The sequence below is a fragment of the Callithrix jacchus genome, chromosome 12, assembly GCF_049354715.1.
Source record: "Callithrix jacchus isolate 240 chromosome 12, calJac240_pri, whole genome shotgun sequence".
Classification (NCBI taxonomy): Eukaryota; Metazoa; Chordata; class Mammalia; order Primates; family Cebidae; genus Callithrix; species Callithrix jacchus.
The window spans coordinates 53,520,354-53,541,895 of record NC_133513.1 but is presented as its reverse complement, the minus strand read 5'-3'; the positions used below and the strand labels follow the sequence as shown (position 1 = coordinate 53,541,895).

The window sequence follows — 21,542 nt, the reverse complement described above, 5'->3', positions numbered from 1 at the left end:
GGTGCCCGCGGCAACCACAGTAACCAGGGCTTTCCCACCAGTCGCTGTGGGATAGTGGTGTGTGGCCTTGGTTAACGGCAAGCGGTGCGGCTTTTGATCCTTCTGTGTTTATCCTCTTGGGCATATTCAATCCTATCAACATAATTCCTCTATAGCATCCCTTAGTTGAAACTGATTACTTCATGGAAGACAAAACTGAGGTCCAGTGACTGAAATAATTTCCCAGTATGAGGAAGGAATTCAAAGGCCGATGATAGGCGTTAATTCTCTGTGCCATGGAAACTCACTGGCTCTTCAAGACCCAATTCAAGGTCCCCCCAACTGCCCCCCCAACTCCAAGAAACATTCTTTGAACCCTATTCTTTGCCCCTTCATGCGGCTGCTCTTTTTCCTACCCTGTGTTGGTTGGCTGCTTCCCAACTTTCAGGTGTCATTCTCAATGACTTTTTATCAGACAACCTCTCTCTGATCACTCCATATAAATTACATCTGCCCCTAAATCTTCTCTGAGGGTACACAATTGTTTTCTCTCATAATACTCTTTATTTTTTTGCATGTGTTTTGTTTATGTCTGACCCTCACAGTAGATTGAAAGCACCCTGAAGGTAGGAACCAATGTCTACTTGGTTCACCAAATTAAACCTGGTACTTTGCCTGGTGCCTATCATAGAGTGCTCCTGCTGAATGAATTAATGCAAGCATCTCCCACCCATCATGTTGTTTCTCCCCATAGATTCTGAGAATAGCACATTTTTTGTATCACTGGATGCTTGGTACATCACATATGGATCTATTGTTACATTTTAACATATTTATTTGTTACCTTTTCTGATAATAGTATTTACTAATGATTAATAGCTATTTATTTTGTGTTTGCTATTTTTCAAGAACTGTGGTATCTTACACATATTAAAACAATTTACCTTCAGGAAAACTATTTTAGAGGTGAGAAAACAGATTTAGAGAGATTAAAAACATATCATGCTGAGCTTGCTAACAAATGTATGGCAGAAAATTGTTTTACACTTAGGGTAATCAACTGTCCCAATGTGTCCAGAACTGTCCTGGTGTTTACAATGAAGATCCCATCCTGTGTCCCATGAAATCCCTCAATCTTGAGAAAACTGAGAGAGTTTGTTATCGTAGTTTATACTCCTTTGTAGAACAAGTTTCACTGTGCTATGCACTGGAGCAGAAACTTACATTTTTGGAATATAAGTTTGACATTCCCCAGTTCCCATTTTGGGCCAGGCTGTGGGCCATAAGTCAGAGGAGGCAGAAGGTTTCTCTGCCTTCCTGGGGCTCCCTGGTTTAGCTGAAAGTCCTCAGGGAAGTCCTAATTTCCTCCTTTTGTGCCAATTGTGAGGGAGAAGCCATCTGCATGAAAATACCCTTCATTTCCTAGTTATACAGTGTTTGGTGTTATGGAGAAAATATTAGATGGTGTCTAGGTATTTGGGATTATAAAGATAGAGCTCACATTTTACAGTTTTTCTTCTGTCATTTGCCATATACTAACACGAAAGTTTGTTCTTGTGGGGCTTGCTCATGCCCATGTCATGTTGCACATAGTGGCTGACTCTCCCACATGCTGAGGTAGAGATTCCTTTACTGGAATCTCTGGACAATGAGTAATCTGGAGGCACTTAATACTGCCCTAGGGACCTGATTCAGCCAGTGTTTGATCAGAGAAGCAGAACCACTAGGAGACTTTATAGAGACAAAAATAAATATATACTGGGACTGAGGCCTGAAGTCCATAGCAGATAGCAAAGCAAGAAAGACAGATTCAAATTAGGGGAAACAAGGACAAGCCAGGACCTCCAAGGCTGGCCTGGAACTCAGGAAGGCCAGCTGGAACCCATGTTGGTTTCTTACCTCCTACAGTCGTCCAACTTTGAGGAGAAGCTGGTCCCATTTGTCCTGCTGGCTCCCGGGTCAGGCATTGGAAAAGCTGAAGCAGAATATTCAGCAGGAGCTCGGGGAGCCCTGAGCCTGCCTGCTGCCCTGTGCCAAGAAGAAAAGTCACAAGAGAACCATAATTACACAGAAGCTGCTTCCAATCACCTACTGAGAGTAAAGCAATTGGGCCACACCTTTATTTCTGCCTTCAAGATCTCACACAAATGTCTCCTGGATCTTACATCAAGTTGAAAGTATTCAGAGAAGGGAATTGTGGGAAATGCAGTTCTAGTTAAACTAAGTGGCTACAATGCAAATCCACCACAGTCCACCTCTTGTTTACTCAGCATCTGTAAGCACCCCTTGCAGATATAAATAAAAACAGTAAAATTATGTGAGAATTCTGGTGTGCTAACACTGCCCTGGCGATCTCGCAATCTCAAAGGCCAAGAGCGTTCTCAAAGCAAGCTGCATCCAGTAGCTTTACTGATCCAAAGCCACATTTTGCCCTTGTTCTCATCACTACACCTTGCAGCTGGATGGCAGCTTTCTTCTTTATTCTGTGTTTTTATAATTTTTCTAAATCGATTCCTACCGAATACTGTCGGGGAGGCAGGATGAGATGACTGGATTCTGCTACAGATTTGGATTCTGAGAGTTTGTGTCCTGCCCAAAGCTCAAGTAAGGGGACTTGAATTCCAGCCTCCTGACTTCTCCCAGCTGGGTAGCAGGTCCCAGCGCAGCTTTCTTCCCTAAGGTGCCTTTATCATCTGAAAAAAGAACGATTTTGCTGACTGACTTTGGAAAACACAAAACAGTGCAAAGAGAAAAAAAGAAATCTATGGTAGAGAACAAACCAGGTGGTATTTTTAAAGGAGAGGTTTTTTGTTGTGGTTGTTATGCTTTCCATCATTCTTGTACACGTCTGTTTATGTGCATGCCTTGTCTACGACTACTCTTCACGCTTCTCAAACAAGAGAATCGCATCATTTATTCTCGTGTGCCTCTTTCTAGTGTCCCGTCTACAGAGGTGCCCGCTTTATAAAGAAATGCTTGATGGCATGCCATGGCCCGAAAATGGTATACTGAGGTTTCATGCAAGGAAAGTCTTAAACACAGGAACCATTTGTACAATTCAATCATCAAGGGGCTCTTGGATAAAGCTGCAAGGTGAACAGAGGAGCTCCCCTCTTGGCCTCCCCAAAATGGGCCCCTGCATTGAGCATCCCCTAAATGCCCCCAAGAGCGGCAGTTGTGCAAAGCACAGAAGGCATTTCCCCAGCCTCTTTATCATCACCTGAGTCAGGCCCATGGACAGTTAAGAAGAGCTTGGCTAATTTCATCAGCTCGGCTCTCTCTGCCCTGTTCTGACTGACAGGCCAGACCCCTGCTCATCCCTGAAAACCAGCATCGGGGAATGACATACAGTTTGATAACATAAGATGCTTAGGTTTTTTGGCTCAAGTGAGATGTTCAGAGCTAATAGCCCTGTGAGTTGAGTTTTAGCTGTGATCTGCACCTTGAGATATCCGTTATGTCTGGCTCAGGAAAAAGGGAAAAGAATGAGAGCTTATTTCTAGAAAGGTTTCCGATGAGCAGCATTTGTCATTGAAGGGGAAGATGGGTATAATTAGCTTGTCAGTCTAGTTTGGGCTGAGCAGGCTGTCTCTGCTAAGAAAGATGGACTAACTGCCAGGGCCACTGACAGGCAGTCGATAGCGCAGCAATTAATGTCATAAATAATTCCAGAACCAATTACATCAAAATGGACTCAGAGCTTTAAAAAGGTACAGAATTCTCTTATTCTTCCTGCTAACAGCAAGAAACAGCTTTCATTTTTCTCTGTAATTACTTTTCATTGTATATAGCAATACAGCTGAGCTTTTCTGTCCATATTTAAGCCTTGTCTTTCTCCAAGCCTTTTCTCCCAGCGCCAGCCTCCCTCCTTCACCCCACAGGACAAGGCTGTTAAAGTCGATCTTCCCTGCCAGAGCAGTGGGGTGAACATATAATCTTTTAACTTGGCTGTTGCAGGAGAACTCCAGCTACACCTCAATGATTAAGAGCCAAGTTTTTGAAAATGTCATGGACAATGACAGCAGAGTGCCCCAAACAATGGCATTTGGAAATGAAGACATTTGTGAAATAAATTGATTTGTCTTATTATTTTAAAGGTTGCTGTGACTTTGCTTACACTGAATTTATTGATTTTCTTCCTTTCTCCTTCTTCTTCCTCTTCTTGTTCCCCTCCTCCTTCTGTACAGTTGCAGGCATAGAAGCCAGGCCAACTATTCTTTCTACACTGCAACCACAATTCAATACTGCCCATGTGTGCTAATGGGTGTATTTTTTTTTAAAGGAGGATCAGTCTCTTTAACATAGCGTTTTACTAAAAAGCTATTCTCTTGAGCTGTCTCAACTCTCCAGCTAGTTCTCTGTGCATTACAGTACATATGTAGATAACACAAAGGCCATTATACCTATAGATACCACTGGTGCTAATAGTCTCTCTCTTTTTTTGCTATTGTTGCTCTAACCCATCAGTTGCCTCCGTGGCCGTGTTAGGGAAAGGAAGGGATTGTGGGAAAGTAAATTACTGTAGTATTCATTCACAGCTTTATTCCAGGCCTGACAAACACTTCCAACTTTTCAACCATGGTGGCATTTACTCCGGAGGGACCAGGGAAAATGGCTCATGAAGCTCCCACCGTTTGGAAACCAGAAACAGCTGCCGGTGTCGCTTGCAGTTTGCTGAGTGTGCTCTGGCTCTGAGCTCCTGCCGCTGACGGCTCTCCCTTTAGCAGTAGGTGTCACTGCGGTGAGTGGTAATTACAGCGGAAGATTTTAGAGGACATGGGATAATTAGGCCAGCCCCGTGCAGGCATAAACACTGACATTTACCATATTAAAAACCGGAGATGTCGGCATTTTCCTCCCCCCACCCCTACCCCAGGCCACAACAATAGCAACCTCACCAACAAAGGCAAGTTTTCAAGAGAACAAAGGGTCTTTGCATTTGAGGGAGTTTGACTGGGCTCCTGGTGCTGTGTTATTTGTTGGTCCCGAGTGGGTTCTGCTCCTCACGTGGGAAAGCATCCAGCTGAGTCTTTGTGGCTTATGCTCCTTCCTCTTGGACTCTGAAGAATGCCATAGCCTAGGTATGGTGGCAGAGTGGGTGGTGGGCATGATAAATTACACCATCCAGAGAGCACCTCGCCCCTTCCACTGTGGGCTGGGCACAAGGTGGAATCTCTCAATACCACCTTCTCCTGCACCTGGGTGATCCCATGGCAATAACAGCAGATACATTTCTTGATTCTCCAGCAAATGACAGGCAGTAGGAAGGTAGGTGAATACAAACACTAGTCCTACAAACCCAAACTACTCCTTTACGGGCTTAAACTAAGGCAGTAACCTCTCATCCCCTGTCCCAAATAGAAACGGAACAAGTGTTTGCAAGAAGTTCAATAATGCCTAGGCTACAGCGGAAACCTTCTCCAGGGAGTGCTTCTGAAGGATACTGGGGTGCCCAAATGTGATGCTATAGATCCAGAAGACCTGGGTTTGAATTTCAGACTGGTCACTTTACTGTTAAGGGACCCTGGGTAACTTAGATCCTCAGTTTCCCTTTTATAAAAGGAGAAAATGAAAGTGATCACTTCACACAGTTGTTGTGAAAATACATACATACACTTAAAGTATTGAGCACACAGGAGAATTATACCCATAATAGCAGTGATGATTAGACAAAAAAGGTAAAATTCTTTCCCATTGCAGAAGTTCATTTGCCCCAAGTGGGGGACTGTTTGAGGTTGATTTTTCCCAGAGAAGAAAGAAGGCTCGAGTCTCAGATCTCTATGAATAAGGAGATGACAATGATTAAGTGAGAAACCCTGGCTAGTCTCTGAAGGCAAGACCTCCAGAGATGTTTGTGCTAAAGTGGGGCGGATCCACTCTCACCTTTGCTCCCTCACGGATGCTGCAGACACATAGGAGGCTTTCATGAGACCACACTCTCATCTTTTGGATGGGAACTCCTCAATATGGTCTGGGTTTAAAAACATCCTCCCAAACACGACACCTTCGTAGAATGCCCAAGCATTTGACTTTTCTGCAGTGAGGGCTCAGGGCCCACATCCCTTGATGTGGGCTGTTGAGCATGGGGTCATGGAGCCTCATGGTCTGGGAGAGAAAGGCAGTGTGGACCCATGGAAAGATCGTGAAGCCTTTGATCCAGGTGGCTATGTACAACTTGGATGACCCTGGGAAAATTAGAGGGTCCTGAAGAGGGCAACAATGCAGCTCACCTAGAGAAGGGTCTCACTTTAGCAGTTATATTTTCCAAATTAAAAATAAGCCCAATTTGTTTCAACTATTTCTAGCTGTGAGAGTCCACCTAACAGTGTTCTGGACACAGAAAGGTCAGACTTTCTCAAATATTTCAGTTACTTACATAAGATTAGGACTGTATATTTTAAACAGTAACCATCTTGGACCATGTGGCTGCTCTGAAGATGTAGGTCCCCACGGCAGCCCTGAGAAGATGCTAAAATCATGATCTGTACAAGCCAAGCTTTGCTTGAGGAGGAAGGGCCAAGGCAAGATTGGTGGTTAAGCCAACAGTAGGAGTGTGTGGCATAGGAGCAGCCTTCAGGGCTGGGGTGGTCTTTTTGGATAGTGTCCGAGATAGTTTCCCGAACCATGCTCCCTGTCCTCATTGCTACGCTGAGAGTTTTTTCTACTGTGTAAGGTCTTGGGAAGCCATCCTCCTGCCTCTCTTTTCCTTAGTCCTAAAGGAACTGGATTCTTGTCTACCTGTATAGGTACTATGGATTACTGGATAAGCACATAGGTTTTGGACAAAGCAACTTAGATTCAAATTCTAATTCCACTACTTACTTGCCACAACCTTGGACAAGCTACTAATTCTTAGACTTCATTTTGTTTTTTGTTTACTTTTTTCTTTTTTTTTCTTCTTGATATAATGGACATATATCTACTTCATAAGGTTTTAGGGAGGATTATATAGCATTCAATGAGACAATCATCACAGTAGTAAAAAGAACAGTTGTAGAGCAGTAGCAGTAATGATTCTAGTAGAAGATACTATGTTTAAAACTTGTGCTGAAGTCACAACTAAAAATGATCATAGCTGGAATTCCAACTCATGTTCTGACTTTAAAGCCCATGTTGAAAATACTGTGTAATATGCACGAAGCACCTGGCAGGCAGTCATCGGTGATTACTGGTTTCTTTATTGCTTGAGTTGGATGACAGTCCTAGGTTCCCTGATTGAATTTTGGATTCATTTGAGACATCTGTATCCTCTCTTGGGATCTTCTTCCTCCTAGGGCCTTTGCAGAGGGTCAGATGGGCTCTCAACACCACTGCCGATTTCAGGCTCTCTCTCATTGGAACATAAGGAAGGGGATTTGGTTGGATGCTGGCTGTGGTTTCTGCATAGAGGATGGTAGAAGACCCCAAGGAAGGGAGCCTAAGATGCCATAAAGTATTTTACATTTAGCATCTCTAAACTCTTCAAAGAGAGAGAGCGAGAGTGAGAGCGAGAGAGAACGAGAGCGAGAGAGAGCGAGAGAGAGCGAGAGAGCGAGAGAGCGAGAGAGAGAGAGAGAGAGAGAGAGAGAGAGAGAGAGAGAGAGAGTTTCTTCTGTATAATTCAGAAAGTCTCCGATGCTCACTCCTATCCCCACACCAGCCTGATTCTCTCTCGTTATCTTCACTTTTCAGGCCTGTTCCTCTGACCTCCCTTGCTAGTAGCGGTGAGCATGCCAAGGTACATCTTGTTATGTTCCAAGGTCACCTTGGTTTACTTGACCAAGTGTAGAAATTTCTACTGATTTTGTTGGTCAATGTATCATACTTCAAAGAAATTTACTTGACCAAAAGGGTAGAAATTTCTACTGATTTTGTTGGTCAATGATCATATCTCACAGAACAATGAATGGGACATGGGAACAACTCAGAAAACATTTGTTGAATAAATTGATAAATTTTATTGAACTTGAGGTCCTTGAAATTTCAGATGCGCAAAGAGCCTCTCGCATCTGAATGAAGAAAACTGTGTTTTCTAGGACAAAGAAAAACCACACACACACAAAAACCAACCTCTAAAAATTCAGGTTAAATTGAATTCTTTTAAATTGCTAAACTCTGTTCTTAACAAAGGAAATTCAAATGCTTCTACCTGTTAGGGCTGCTACAAGCTCAGACTTCTGGTGACCGACTTAACGCTACTTTCTTGGAAAGTTGGAAAGAAAGGTAGGCATATCTCATTTCCATTTTGCTGTTTTAAAACCCCTTTCTGCACATTGTTTGTCATCTGAATTTTGAGTGCTGAGGACTAAAGGAAAGAATGTTGATCCTTCATCAAAGCTTTGTGTCATCCATCAATTTGATAAGTATGCCTTCATGCCTTCAATGTCATCGTTTAAGACTTCATATAAAAAATCAATATCAATAAAAACATCTTTAAAAGTTGTCTTTTTCTATCTTCCAACATATAATACTTATACTTACATCGAATAAAAATATTGATTACTACTTACACATAGTTTCTATATTTCTTGACTATCCAAAAATCCAGTTCTGTGGGGTTGTTAATTTGTTTAAGCTGGTACCCTTCTCCCCATAAACTTCCATAAATAATCTCATGATGGTCAACAGAAGTATATTTCTTTCTCCTCAGATAGAGTCAACTCTCTGAATGGAAACCCTAGATTAACTCCTGTGTTTATTAACAAATGAAAATATTATCAGGAGCAGCAACCCAAGAATAGGAGCTAGGAGATCACTGAACAGTGCATCTCATGAACGTGTACATGGTAAAGAAAAAAAAAAATAACCTCCTTTTCAGCCCGTCATTGCTTAACAGAACGCAAGTTAACTTCTGGATTTTCAGTCAGTTTTCCTGTCAACTTTTTACTTGATTTGACTATGCCACTGCTCTTGGGTGTCAGCCTGAGTTGAACATGTATTTTCAAGACTTAAGAAGGCATCTCAAAAACGAAATTCAGAAATTATATATTTCTTATACTTAACAATTCATGTCCTTGTGTGAAGAGTAAGGGAGGATTTAGTTGGAAAAATCTATGAAATGAAGTACAGATGTAGGTGTACAGTGAAATGCTCATTCCTCTGGTCTTGTAGTGAGCAGACATTGTAGATTCCTATGATGTCATATCAGCACTTAACCCAGAAGCGTCTGAACACTGTGAGCCAATAAATTAACTGGGATTGGGTTTCTGTCTCGTTTCACTGAAAAAGACCTAGCTGAGTATCAAGTGGTTCCTTTTTTCATTAGTTACTTATTCCATAAGTTACTTACTCTTCCTACCTACTTCTGTTCTCTTATCTTGACCAACTCAAGAGAACATGTCATTCTTTTCATCCTTAGAAAACTGGCAATCTTATTATTGAGAATAACTCATTTCATACTTTATAATATTGATTTTTAATGTGTACACATGGCTTTTATTGACAAATTGCAAGTTTGTGGAATGTATGATAATGTGCATCTTTAAATTTCTTAACACCTAGCACAATTTCCTTGTACACAGTAGGTGCTCATTTAGCATTTAGAAATGATGACTAATGGCAGATTTATGAAAAGGTTCACCTGCCACAGTGTTAATGAAGTCTTCATTCATTAATTCAAATATGAATTAGGTATTTACTATGTTTTTTGGTAGTATGATAATGAAATTAGTCTGAAGATACATGTGTTCTTCTTCAGAACCTGTAATCCCAGCACTTTGGGAGGCCAATGCAGGAGCTTCCTTTGAGTCCATCATAAATTCCTAGCATGGTTGCAGGATAAAACAGGGGAAAGAGACTTCGGAAGTACCAGTTCCTGGGATCATTTCACGTTCAAATGCAGCAGATAGCTCAGCCTCTTGGAGAAAATACAGATGAGAATTCTCTGTGTTTAATATCTGTCATTAAAATGACAGCAATAAAGCCTAAAACCCAAAAAGGGAAAATCAGCTGGGTCCTTATAGATTGTCACAGCCAAGAGCAATAAAAACTAAATCAATCACAGATCATGGCAATAGATAATTTAGCTAGTACTGGAAATTAAATGAAAGGACATTTCCAGCACTCAGCCCCCATTGTGGGAGAATGAACATGCCCTCAGAATTCAGATGGGCTTGTTGAACGGTCTAGGGTGAAAATGGGAGGAAGAAGTGAAAATTATTTAAATGAAATTTAAATTGCTTTGTTTCCTTATGCCTCTGAAAGTTGCCTTTGTTATCTCATTGCAGTATTTTATCATCAACATTCCTGACACGCCCTTGGTTTCTTGGCATTTCCACCCTTGTTCAAGGGGAGAAAAAGTGATTCTCCTGAGAGTGGTGTCCTGTAGTCTGGGCAGCTGGAGTCCAATAATCAGCTCATTGTTGGGCCAGTTTTGGAGAAGGGTTTACTGGAACAGAAGAAACATGGAGGGGGCAAAGAGTACCTATAGGACCTAGGACATCTGTGTTTCAGGACTGTCTTTGACACTATCAATCACAAATCAACAAATATGGGCTTCAGAATTCTCACTGGCAAAGGGAGAGGATTAGACTCAAAGATCTTTCATAACCTGTCTAGTCCTAAAGCTCTGTTATTCTACCACAAATGATCAATGTGAAGAACAGAGTTCCAGCATCATGGGTTTCGTTGCTAGAAGAATTTGGCTAAACTATGAAGTTTAACTGTTAGGCAGAATGAATGCCTTGAATGTAGGGGCACCTTCCCCCACTCTAGCAAATTTAACATCTAGAATTAATGGATGAATGAATAACCAGTGGGCAGTCTTCCATTCTTTATGGATTTGTTCTAATTCAACTGCGGCATTCCCAGTGAGGAAAAATTTTTCTTATTTCAAATAATGTGTACAGGTAGAGTGGCTTACACCTGTAATCCCAGCACTTTTGGAGGCTGATGCAGGAGCCTCCTTTCAGTCTAGGAATTTAAGACCAGCCTTCACAACATAGTGATATCCCATCTCTACAAAAAAGATGAAAAATTAGCCAGGCCTGGTGGCACATTCCTGGAGTCCCAGCTACTTCAGAGGCTGAGATGGGAGAATTGCTCAAGCCCAGGAGTTCCAGACAAGCCTGAGCAACATGAGACACCATCTCTACAAGAAAATAAAAAAATTAGGTGGGTTCAGTGGCATGCACCTGTACTTCCAGCTACTTGGGAGGCTAAGGAAGGAGGATCACTTGAGCCAGGGAGGTCAAGGTTGCAAGTAAGCTATGATCATGCCACTGTACTCCAACCTGGGTGACAGAGAGCGATCCTATTTCTTATAAAAATGTGTGATGGGCCGTGTGCAGTGGCTCACGCCTGTAATCCCAGCACTTTGGGAGGCCGAGGTGGGTGGATCACGAGGTCAAGAGATCAAGACCATCTTGGCCATGGTGAAACTAAATACAAAATACAAAATTTTGTATTTAGTTTCTCTACTAAAAATACAAAAATTAGCCGGGCGTGGTGGCACACGCCTGTGGTCCCAGCTACTCAGGAGGCTGAGGCGGAAGAATCGCTTGAACCCAGGCGGAGGTGGCAGTGAGCCGAGATTGTGCCACTGCACTCCAACCTGGTGACAGAGTAAGACTCCATCTCAAAAAAAAGTGTGATGTATAAACACACACACACACACACATTTATATGTTATATAATTCTATTTTATGTAATTATATGGCCTCCTCCTCTGTGCTGATATAAATCTCTGGATTCATTTCCAACGTTTGCTTTTTCTGAAAAAAACTACCTTCTGTTTCATCTCTGGTTAAGATTAAGCCACCTTCCCTGATACTTGCCCAATATGGACTATTCTCTTAGTATACAACATGTGGGGTCACGCTGCTTCCAGGAGATGTGAATGTGGTTCTGGAGTATTAAACTTTCTGCTCAGCAGATATCAAAGGCAGTAATTTAAGGAACAAAATACCTACTCTCTTTTGTTGGCATGAATAGTTGAAGTAGGCTCAGTCACTTAAATCCAAGTTAATGTGCTTAGACATCACACACATTATGTGTAAGCGGGGAAGTCCGGCTGGTAATGGCCTGTGTCAACAACAAGGGGGGACAGGGATGGGTCAGGGGAGTGACTGGGAAGACTCCTTGGAGAAGATCTGTTGATCATGGAGTTTCAAACTATGACTGAGGCAATTCTAAAGGCCTAAATAAATTTCTCTGGATTGGAAAGTAAGTGATAGCTGGTGATAGGGGACATTAGTGGCCTCTTTGGAGAACTTTAGGGAAGGAGCACAATTTAGGAATAGAAAACAAAAATTCAACTCTTAACTGTTCTGACCTTTGTTTCTCACCCCAGAGTTGCAATATGTTCCTGGCACCCAGCAGGCTTTCTGTTCTTGCAGAATCCAGTTTTATCCACCAACAAACGTCATCACTTTTGCCACTGGCAGATCAAGTCCCTTCTCAAACATGAAGATTGGCCAGCTGCTCTCAGCAATCTCTTTGCCATTTATGCACAGAACTTACAAAACTGGTGCACATTTGGTGAAGACACCAGTCCCTGTGCTAGGCACATTACGTTTGTCATCTCAATGGACCATCTCGGCGGCCTCAAGAGGTTGGTACCTTATTGTTTTCATAAGAAAATCGGGGCTTAAATAGGTTAAGTCAACTTGTACAGTGGATCTGGGATTCAGACTCATGCACCCTAAATCTGGGCCTGTGACTTAGAGATATTTCACTGTGACACTGCATTACCTCTACAGTAATAATTAAAACTAGCCCCTTAGAAACTAATTACCCACTCATCGCTTTTAACATAGTTTTTATTTCCACATCACTGTAATGCCAGTTAGATCTCATAACCTGGCTCCAAGCATATAGTGACAAAGCTCATGTGTCTCCCTTCTTCACCATCTCCTTCTTCTGGCATCCCCCGCCGGCCACCCACTACCATAGTGCGTCCTTCCAAGTCCATTCTTCCCTTGAAGTCCTAATTGCTCATCTAAGCCAAATTTCCTTCAGAATTGTCCTTTTGTCTGCATCCTTTTCTCCGTTGAGCTGCAAGGAGCCCAGGAGGCAATGCGAAGTGATTATTCCCTGTGTATATACAGACACTCAGTGCAGCTGGGCTGCAAATCCAGTTTATTATCTTAAGAAGAGGATCTGGTTTAGCCTAAGTTTACATCTCATCTGCCTCCCATTCATTAGATGGGCTCCAGAGCTGAGCTTACATTGTATAAACTCAGCTGGTATGTATACAATGCCAGCAATATGGAGGAGGCTAACATGTGTTGAATACATCTACTGTGTCTTAGGTCTCTGAAGGTCACTCACTAAAGAAATATATGGTGCTAGTGTTGGTGGCTGAAGGTCAAGTCATCTTGCTTTTCATAATGCATAAACCTGAAACTCACTCAGACACCAATCATATGACCTAAACCTTGGAACAAATATTTTACTAAGTAAATCAGTGAGCATGCTGGCATTTCTATTAACCTTCAATGCACTGCTGACAGAAAATGAATAATGATAAATAATAACTCAAGCCTTTAAATCATGCTTAGCATCAGAAGCAAAAAAAAAAAAATGCTTGTGTGTGCTACCATCTGTTAGGGGGAGAACAGCAGGAACTTGAGGAGAGAGGTGAGAGAAGGGAGGGCGACTGCTGTTGGCTAGGGTAAGCACCTTTTGGATTCAATAAACTGATTAAGAAAGGGTAAGTCACTTCTGGACTGGATTGATGGCATGAGGAAATCCCTTTGCCTCCTGTCTGCTGTTTGATGGGCATTAGCTTCTGACTTTCATCTTCCACTCATGCATGTTTCCTCTTTTCCTCATCTTCTGCCCCATTAAATCTGTTTCCACTCTATCCACAGGGTTTCTAGGTCATTTGGAAAGGGGTCCTCTAACTAAGCCAAACCCTCCTGGGGGCATTCTTCTCCTCTCCCTACCTTGTACTTGAAGCATTTGGTTCTTATTCCCCCAGTGATAGGGGTAGGAGCTGGATCACTGCCCTGGAGTTGCCACCCTTTCTCATAAACATCTCTGCAAGGACCCAGGCAGAAGGACCCCCAGCATGTTCAAGAATAATGCAATGGGATTCCAAACAGTGTAACAAAACAGAAATGACTCCCAGGTGTATAAAGTGTGAGGGAGAGTGAAGTCTTGAAGGGAAGCTTCCCTTAGAAGGAAACCCTTAGTGCCCTTGGGTGGGGGAAGTTCTACAAGTTGATGCTTGACATTTAGGAGCATCTCCTTCTGGGATTGGAGCCTGCATTTGCTTTTTTTTTTTTTTTTAATCTCCTTTCTCATTCTTTCATTGGGGCCAAGTTGGGATTGCCTTCAGATGCATTCTAGTCAAGAAACAGACAATATGTTTTATAGTCAAATTTCTTGGAATAAAAATTCATTCATATGATTTTTTTTTATTGATTTTATGAGCGTGCCCAGTGCCAAGGCAGCCCTGGCCTAGATTCATTGCAAAGTCTGACTGGAGGTCACACTGACCCTTTCTCTTTTCCAGATGACCCAGACAGCAGGCTGCTCAAGGGGAAGCCAGGGCTGTCAACCAGGCTTTCCATCTCAGAAACCTGTACCTGTTTCTCCACAAGAAGTGGGGACCAGCCATTCCTGTAAGGGTGCCAGCTCACTGGCTGAAGGGAATATTATTGATTATAACGTGCAACCCTCGGGGCTCTGTCCAGGCAGGCTACTTTGGGAGCTAAATTATTCTTCTCCATGGGAATGATGCAGCTAAAGAGAGAATGCATTTCTTTATTGGTCTGTGACATGAAACTTCTTTGAATGTCAGTACTTCAAAGTCATTCTGCACCCTTCGACATCAGAGTTGTGCTAAGTAATGATAAACCAGATAGCGGAAATGGGAGAAAAATAGTTGGAGAAGCTCAAAGAAGATCTGGCTTTTGCCTTTTCTTTTTTTTGCTGTTGGATCCATTTCCCCATTTGGGATTTGGGGCCTCAACAAATAATTGGTAAGAATATGAAGCTGAAGATCCCTGAGTTTACAGTGGGAAGCTTACTGTAAGGCCACTCCTAAGCTGAGCAACCCTAGGCAAATTGAACCTCCCTCTTGACCTCAGTTTCCCCTTCCATAACGTTGTCTGACATTGTAACTATGTGTGGTGGGCTTCCTCCCCATTGGCTTCCCCCATTCCCTTTCTCCCAAATTCTTTACCTTCATCACTTTTTTAATTAGAGAGGAAAACAGATGAAAAAATAAAAGGAAAGGAAAAGCAGAAAATTAGCATTTTCTCCGCTGCACATTTCAGTTATTAATATTGCAATTGGAGGTAATGAAATTCACAAAATGCAAAAGGTTTAAGGTTTGCCTGGTTGGGTGAATTCAGCCACATGGTATATGGCTTGAATTTCAAGGTGAGGTTCATTATACAGAATTCACAATGTGGCCAAGCTAACAATGCCATAAACCCTTCACTTTTGCATTTCTTGACTTTAATGTTACATTACTGTAGGTTTTAGGTTTTAATATGCTGTATAAATACAGAATACGTATTTGTAAGTACAGGCGCTATGAAAGGGAGGATTTTTTTGTTTTAAATCTTGGGCTTTGAAAGCTCAGCTCTGTTTGCTCTCTGGTTGACTTTGTTAGAAAGCAGGTGGGAGAAAGTAGGGCAGGGTGAGTTACCTAGGAACAATCCTCATTTACGCCCAAATCCATTATGAAAGGCAGAGGCTTGCTTTTCGCTCTCACTGCAGTTTGCAGAGGATTTAGTAATGGAGACTGAAGGCTCCTGGGAGAGGAAGCATCAGGATAAAGGAAAGATTTTGCTTGGCTCATCCCTGGCACCTGCCCAGATTGGCCCTGCCCGGGCGCCTCAGCACAGCCCTTCCTCTGCCTCTGATGATCAGTGCCAGTCCTCTTGCTTGTTTTCTTTCAGATTCATGATGCAGCTCACACTGAGCAGTGTGGAAGTCTCTGAGCAACAGAAAAGATGTGAGTGGCTGCACAGTGTGTCTATAGCAGAGAACATAGCAAGTTTCTAACAGATATGGTCAGTGAACTATTAGATTCTCTTCTGGGGGAAAAGATTGAGTCCTCATTGCCAAGATCTTTTCAGGCTCCCAGCCTGCCTGACCTGTTTCCCTCTATCATCAGAAGCAGCAACAGGCTTGCTTTGCCTCCCTTTGGAATCATCATTGTCAGCCTCTGTACTCACAGTTGTCTGATGGGAGGCCCTTTGTCCATTTGCTAGGTCCCTAAAGGTCTTTCCACTGGGCAGAGATTCAGGACTGGATGGGAAAGGGTTTTGATATTGTAGGGAGACTAATATTATTGAAGAGGCAGGCTTGGGCAGAATGGAAAAAACCACCTTCTAGAATTCAAAGAGAAGATTCGTCCTTGAGCCTTCATGCAGAGCTCAGCTACCTGCACTCTCTAACCTGTGCCATGCCCTGATATGAGTGCATCTCTGCATCTCTGCATCTCAGAATAATGAATACTCAGAGCCCAGAGAGGCCCTCGAGGTAAAGCAACTCTTCTCAATTCATTCACCAGCTAAACTGCCATAAAGACACGCACCTCTCTTAAGGGACTTGGCACTATCTTGCCTTGGAAATAGTCATATAATTTCTTATCTCCTTTATTTCCTTGCAGAGAAGATTCCATCACATTATAGTTCATCCACTCAGCATTTATCAAGGACCTACTATGTGCTGAACTGTACAAATCTATGATATCCATTTAATAATGCACATGACAATGGTCCCTGACCTCCAGGAGCTGAGTCATCGGGATGAGCACCATGATAAACAACCACACGCAGGGGGAAGGGGGGTTTCTTTCTGCCTCAGGGAACAGAAACCTTCATGCATGAAACATCCAGGGAATGTCAAATAGTTTGGTATGACTGTCACTTGGGACAAAAAAGTGACTGTAGTTGAGGCCAGGAGGACAAGGGAATGTTTAAGTTCTTACCCAGGATTGCAGATTGGCATCTGGTGATCTCAGGACTGGATCTAAAGGCCAAAGAGGATTCACTTCTGAGGAAAGTTTGTCTTCCTGAGACCAAACTCGGACTTCCTGGTGTCTTGAGCCATCCCTAGGACATGCAAACTATAGTTAGAATTACTTCAGGCTGTTGTGGTCTACATGCTGGGTCTTGAAGAGCACACAGATTCTCTCCTTTCCTGGCACCTTTCTGAGTTTATCTTAAAACTCAACATCTCCCCCATTAGTGCCATTCACATGGATTCAGTCATGGTGTCCTAACGGCATGTTAAGTTCACAGTATTTTACTTGGTAAAGGCAGTGTGGTGTGATGATGTTAATTGCCATGAAAACTTAAGATGACTTCAGGATGACTACCACAACAAAGCTACCAGATGACACATAGGCATGTATCTTGGGGCATCCAGAGAAACTAGAAGATACTACGTTCCTGAAAGGATGAAAGAAGCTCTCTTGAAAAAGGCATAAACATGGTTCCAGAAGCAAAGACTGCCATCCCTTCTGGCCTAGAACATCCTAGGTTTCCTCAGAGCCCTTCTTCCCCAAGACTGTACTCGGGACCTTCATTAAACCACCCTGGGGAGAGTGTTTGTGTGAGTATGTGTGCTAATAGGAAGGAAATTACACTCTCAATGCTGGCATACAGAGGAGTTAGCTGACACATTAGCATCCTGATCTGACATGGCTGTCAGAAAAATTATCCGTGACCCAGAAGGGGCCACACTAAAGGTGATTTATCCTCTTACTTGGCTTAGCCTGAGCTCTCCCCAGAGAAGGCCATGCCAATTAAGCAAAAAATAAGGCAGATTGCTTGTGTTGTGGTGCCTGGTGTTGACTGCTCCCCCAGAGAGACCTACAAATTAATGTTCTCATCGTAGCCTAGCTCCGCAACCGGTTCCAAAATGGAAACCTCAGCAGCTTATCTCCTTAATCTCTTATTCCCTTTTTCATTCACTTTTTCCCCCAAACAAAATTAAATCATTTAACAGTGATTTTAATAAGCACTAAAAAGTGTAATGAACCAGATAATGAAGAAGAACTCATATTATTTTCTTTATCTACTTAGTACCTAATTTATTTTGTATTTTTCCTTTGCATGCCTCTCCCTGAGAGTTTTTCCAACATTAGGATTTTAGATAAATGCTTCATTTAGTTTCGCTGAAACCTAGCAAACTTCTTAATTTGAAAGCTGGGTGATATCCCATCTAGACCACCAATTACAGAGTTTCAAAGCTCACAACACCCCTTTCTGGGACTGGCTGTCACTCAGGCTCCAGTGAATTCCCTCAAGCCTCAAGCCAATGGAGCCTTCCTTAGGCTAAGGAAGCCATGCTGGTTTCCACCTGGAGTCTGGACTATGGTTGGAATGGAAAGTGTGGCCCATGTTGGACTGGACTCCTCTTGCCTATAGTTATAATACTTGGGTGATAGGGGTTAGACTGGAGTGTGGCTGAAGCAATGGGATCCCAAGTACAAAGTCCAAGCACTCATGGCTCCAAAGAGTTCTGCCATGTGCTGTCAAATTATTTGCCATTCTCTGTAAGTTGCTCTTAACTGTTCCATGATTGGTGACACATGTATATCGGGTAAAATAATTTAGCCAGGTATTTCTTCTTAAAATCCTTCAGTGGCTCCCATAGCAGTGATCCAGATGATAGAATGAGCACAGCAGACAGAGAAGTGGAAGAGTTCCATGCTGATGAACACCATGCCCATATTCCTCAGAGCCCATGGAGTGAGGTAGAAAGTGAAGGAAGGAAGGAAGGAAGGAAAAAAGAATAGAAGGTAGAAAGGGAAGATAATTAACTTATAATTATAATATACTAGGACTTTTTTCAAGGAAAAACGAATCTATTAAATAGCAGCAAGCATGGCCCTATTTGTCATGTCCTTGAGATCAAAGACATCCAAGGAAGATCAGAGTCAAGATTCCTGAAGACTGTGCGATGCACAGTATGAGAAACAGCAATTTGACCCTCAGAGAGGCAATGTAGGCATATGTATGAGAGGAGAAACATTGAACCTGTGAGAGAGGAGGACCCCTCTCTCTGAGAACTCCCAGACCCTAAAGAGAAGTGTGGACTGGCTTGCAGAGATATATAACTCCTCTTTCTCCATGGTCCTTGATGGATGCCTTTGGTAGAACAGAATGAGTCTGTAGGATCTGGCTGGGAATCCTGGCTCTGCCCTTACTGGCATGGTCATTTCTCAGATCCTCAAATTCCTCATCTGTGCAATAAGCATGATAAAAATTACAACCTACCACATAGGATTGTTAGAGGATTATGTGAGATTGCACCTATAGCCCAAGCTCATAAATGCTGTGAATCCTCAGAACCAATGTAGATGTTGGGTGCTGTCTGGGCTTCTGAGCCTGCCCTTCTAACCCAACCCCCATGCTTTTATAAAGCTTACCTCTTCCTCTGCAAATTCCTGATGTCCTCAGGTCTGTGCTAACGAAGGGTTTTCTTGAGCAGAGATTGATTAAAATGTAGTAGCATACCCTCATTTTGCATCACTACGTGTGTAACTAATAGCCGTGGAATTCATGCCACAGATAAATAATTGGCCCTTCAGCCATCCTCCATGTCTTCAGAGACGTACAACCATGATCTATCATAGCTGCAGACATCTCCATGAGCATCATCTCTAGATCATAATAGATCATGTTACATTTGTGTATGTTCAGGAACATAATTTACTATTAAATGGGGCCAAGATCAGCACCAAAGAAATTATCCTTCCACGGAAGAGGACGCTTTGGCTGCATTATATGCATGCTGCGGTTTTTAAAATATTAATTATATTGTAAACTAAAGGTTTACTTTATGTATCATAAATCTGGATGTCTCTTCTTGCTTTGTGCCCAATAAATATACTTCTCATCAACTTTTAATTATGCTGTTTGCATTATTCTGTCCTGAGGATGAGAGGACGTGCTAAATCATGGCCTTCTAATGTGGACTATAGCATAAGTTTGGTTAATTAAACCATATATTTTATTAGTTCTTGCACCTCCATCTTGTAAAACTATGCGTTATTTTGTTGAAGTGGGAGGGGGCACAAAATAACATAGCAGGGGTGTTTTTATTGCTATCATTATTTATTCTGGAGATTCAGGTAATTTAGGAAAAGTTAAGTTGCTTTATCTCTGCAGCTTCTGCTGCCCTTTGGACTCTGGGCACATTCTCTGTCTGAAGGTAGAGAAGGTGTGGACATGCTGTCAAAGGTCCAGGTCACAGGTTTGAGGCCAGCTCCAGAGCTGATGAGGGAAACTCAAGTATGAGAGCAGCTCCCCCAGGGACCCAACCACTTAGCTGTTTTCTTCCTTAACTTTGTGACTTTGAGCAAGTGGCCTCCGGCCTTTAGGACTATTCCTCTGTTCTTTAATTCATGCACAAAATAAGAACATTTTTTTCTATTATTTGAAGTTCAAAATAGAATACTGCTTGTTTCAAGTTTTAAAGAAGTTGTACATGGTTTCTAGAATGGAAGAAGTCTGAGCCACCCCCTAAGGCAGGCAGCTTGAGAAGGGGCTGAAGCAATGGAGAGGTTCAAAACCTGGTTGGGCAGCACTATAGGTCTCACCTGCACTGCAGGCCACATGCTGCTGGCAAGTGAAAGCTTGAGAGTCAAAGGAAATTGGATTGAAATCTTCCTCTGGCACTTACTACCCATAACTGCAGGACCGATATGCAGTGATACTAGCCTCAGTTTTCTCACATAAAAGTGGTGATACAGTTTGGGTCTGTGTCACAGCTCAAATCTCATGTCAAATTGTAATCCCCAGTATTGGAGGTGGAACCTGGTGGGATGAGATTGGATCGTGGGGGTGGATTTCCCCTGGTGCTGCTCTCATGACAGTGAGTGAGTGCTTGTGAGATCTGGTTGTTTAGAAGTGTGTAGCAGCTCCCCGTCTCTCTTCTTCTTGCTCTGGCCATGTGAAGATGTGGCTGCCTCCCCTTCTCCTTTACCATCATTGTAGGTTCCTGAGGCCTCCCCAGCCATGCTTCCTGTACAGCCTGTGGAACCATGAGCCAACTAAACCTCTTTCCTTTATAAAGTACCTAGTCTCAGGTATTTCTTTTAGTAGTGTGAGAATGAACTAATGCAAATGGGGTGCATAAAAATGCCCCTTCAAGGTATTGTAAAGGTTGAATGAGACATAATATAAGCCAAGTAATTAACACAGTGCTGATATACAGAGTGTAATAATTGTGGGACCTGTTGCTACTGCTTCTGCCATGCCTCTTACTGTTGACGTTCACAGTATCTAGCAGTTTTGACCAGTGGACACACAGCTCTGATGGGGGCTGCAGGCCAAGTGGGGCAAATCTACATGGCCACTCAGTGGCTGTGCTGCCATACAGTGTGGCCCAAACCACTCTTGAATGAAGCTGACTGGCACTAGTAGCTCAAACTATAGCTCTGGCAAATTTCCTAAGTTCTTTCTTGTCCTAATGTTGACCATTGAGTTGTGTTGTCCTGCAGATCTCAACTACTCCCTCAGTGTTGTTAGTAGCTATTCCCCTGGTTTTCCCATTAGGCCAGGCATCATGGGTACCCAAAGCCTATGCCTCATGGCTCTTCACACTGCACAGACAGAGGGAGTCCTCACAGACAGATGCAGGAGGCTACCACCCTCTTTCAAAAGAGAGAA

The 21,542-nt window shown here is 42.7% G+C and overlaps 1 protein-coding gene across 8 annotated transcripts in view; it reads right to left on the bottom strand.

Moving 5' to 3' along the window:
- The window catches only part of LOC144578662 (uncharacterized), a 277,455-nt gene that overhangs the window by 175,503 nt on the left and 80,410 nt on the right, over positions 1–21,542 (bottom strand). For 7 of the 8 annotated variants that reach the window (XR_013524884.1, XR_013524885.1, XM_078345530.1 and 4 more), the window contains exons 2-3: positions 16,850–16,973; positions 1,879–2,007 (exon numbers count right to left, since the gene is read on the bottom strand). Coding sequence is in view for 6 of the 8 variants with exons in the window: in XM_078345530.1 (XP_078201656.1) it covers positions 1,879–2,007; positions 16,850–16,973 (253 nt within the window). In the remaining 2 variants the exon portion in view is untranslated. Of the gene's footprint in view, positions 1–1,878; positions 2,008–2,414; positions 2,673–16,849; positions 16,974–21,542 lie in introns of those variants that run through there. The other variant, XM_078345529.1, reaches the window with a different exon arrangement.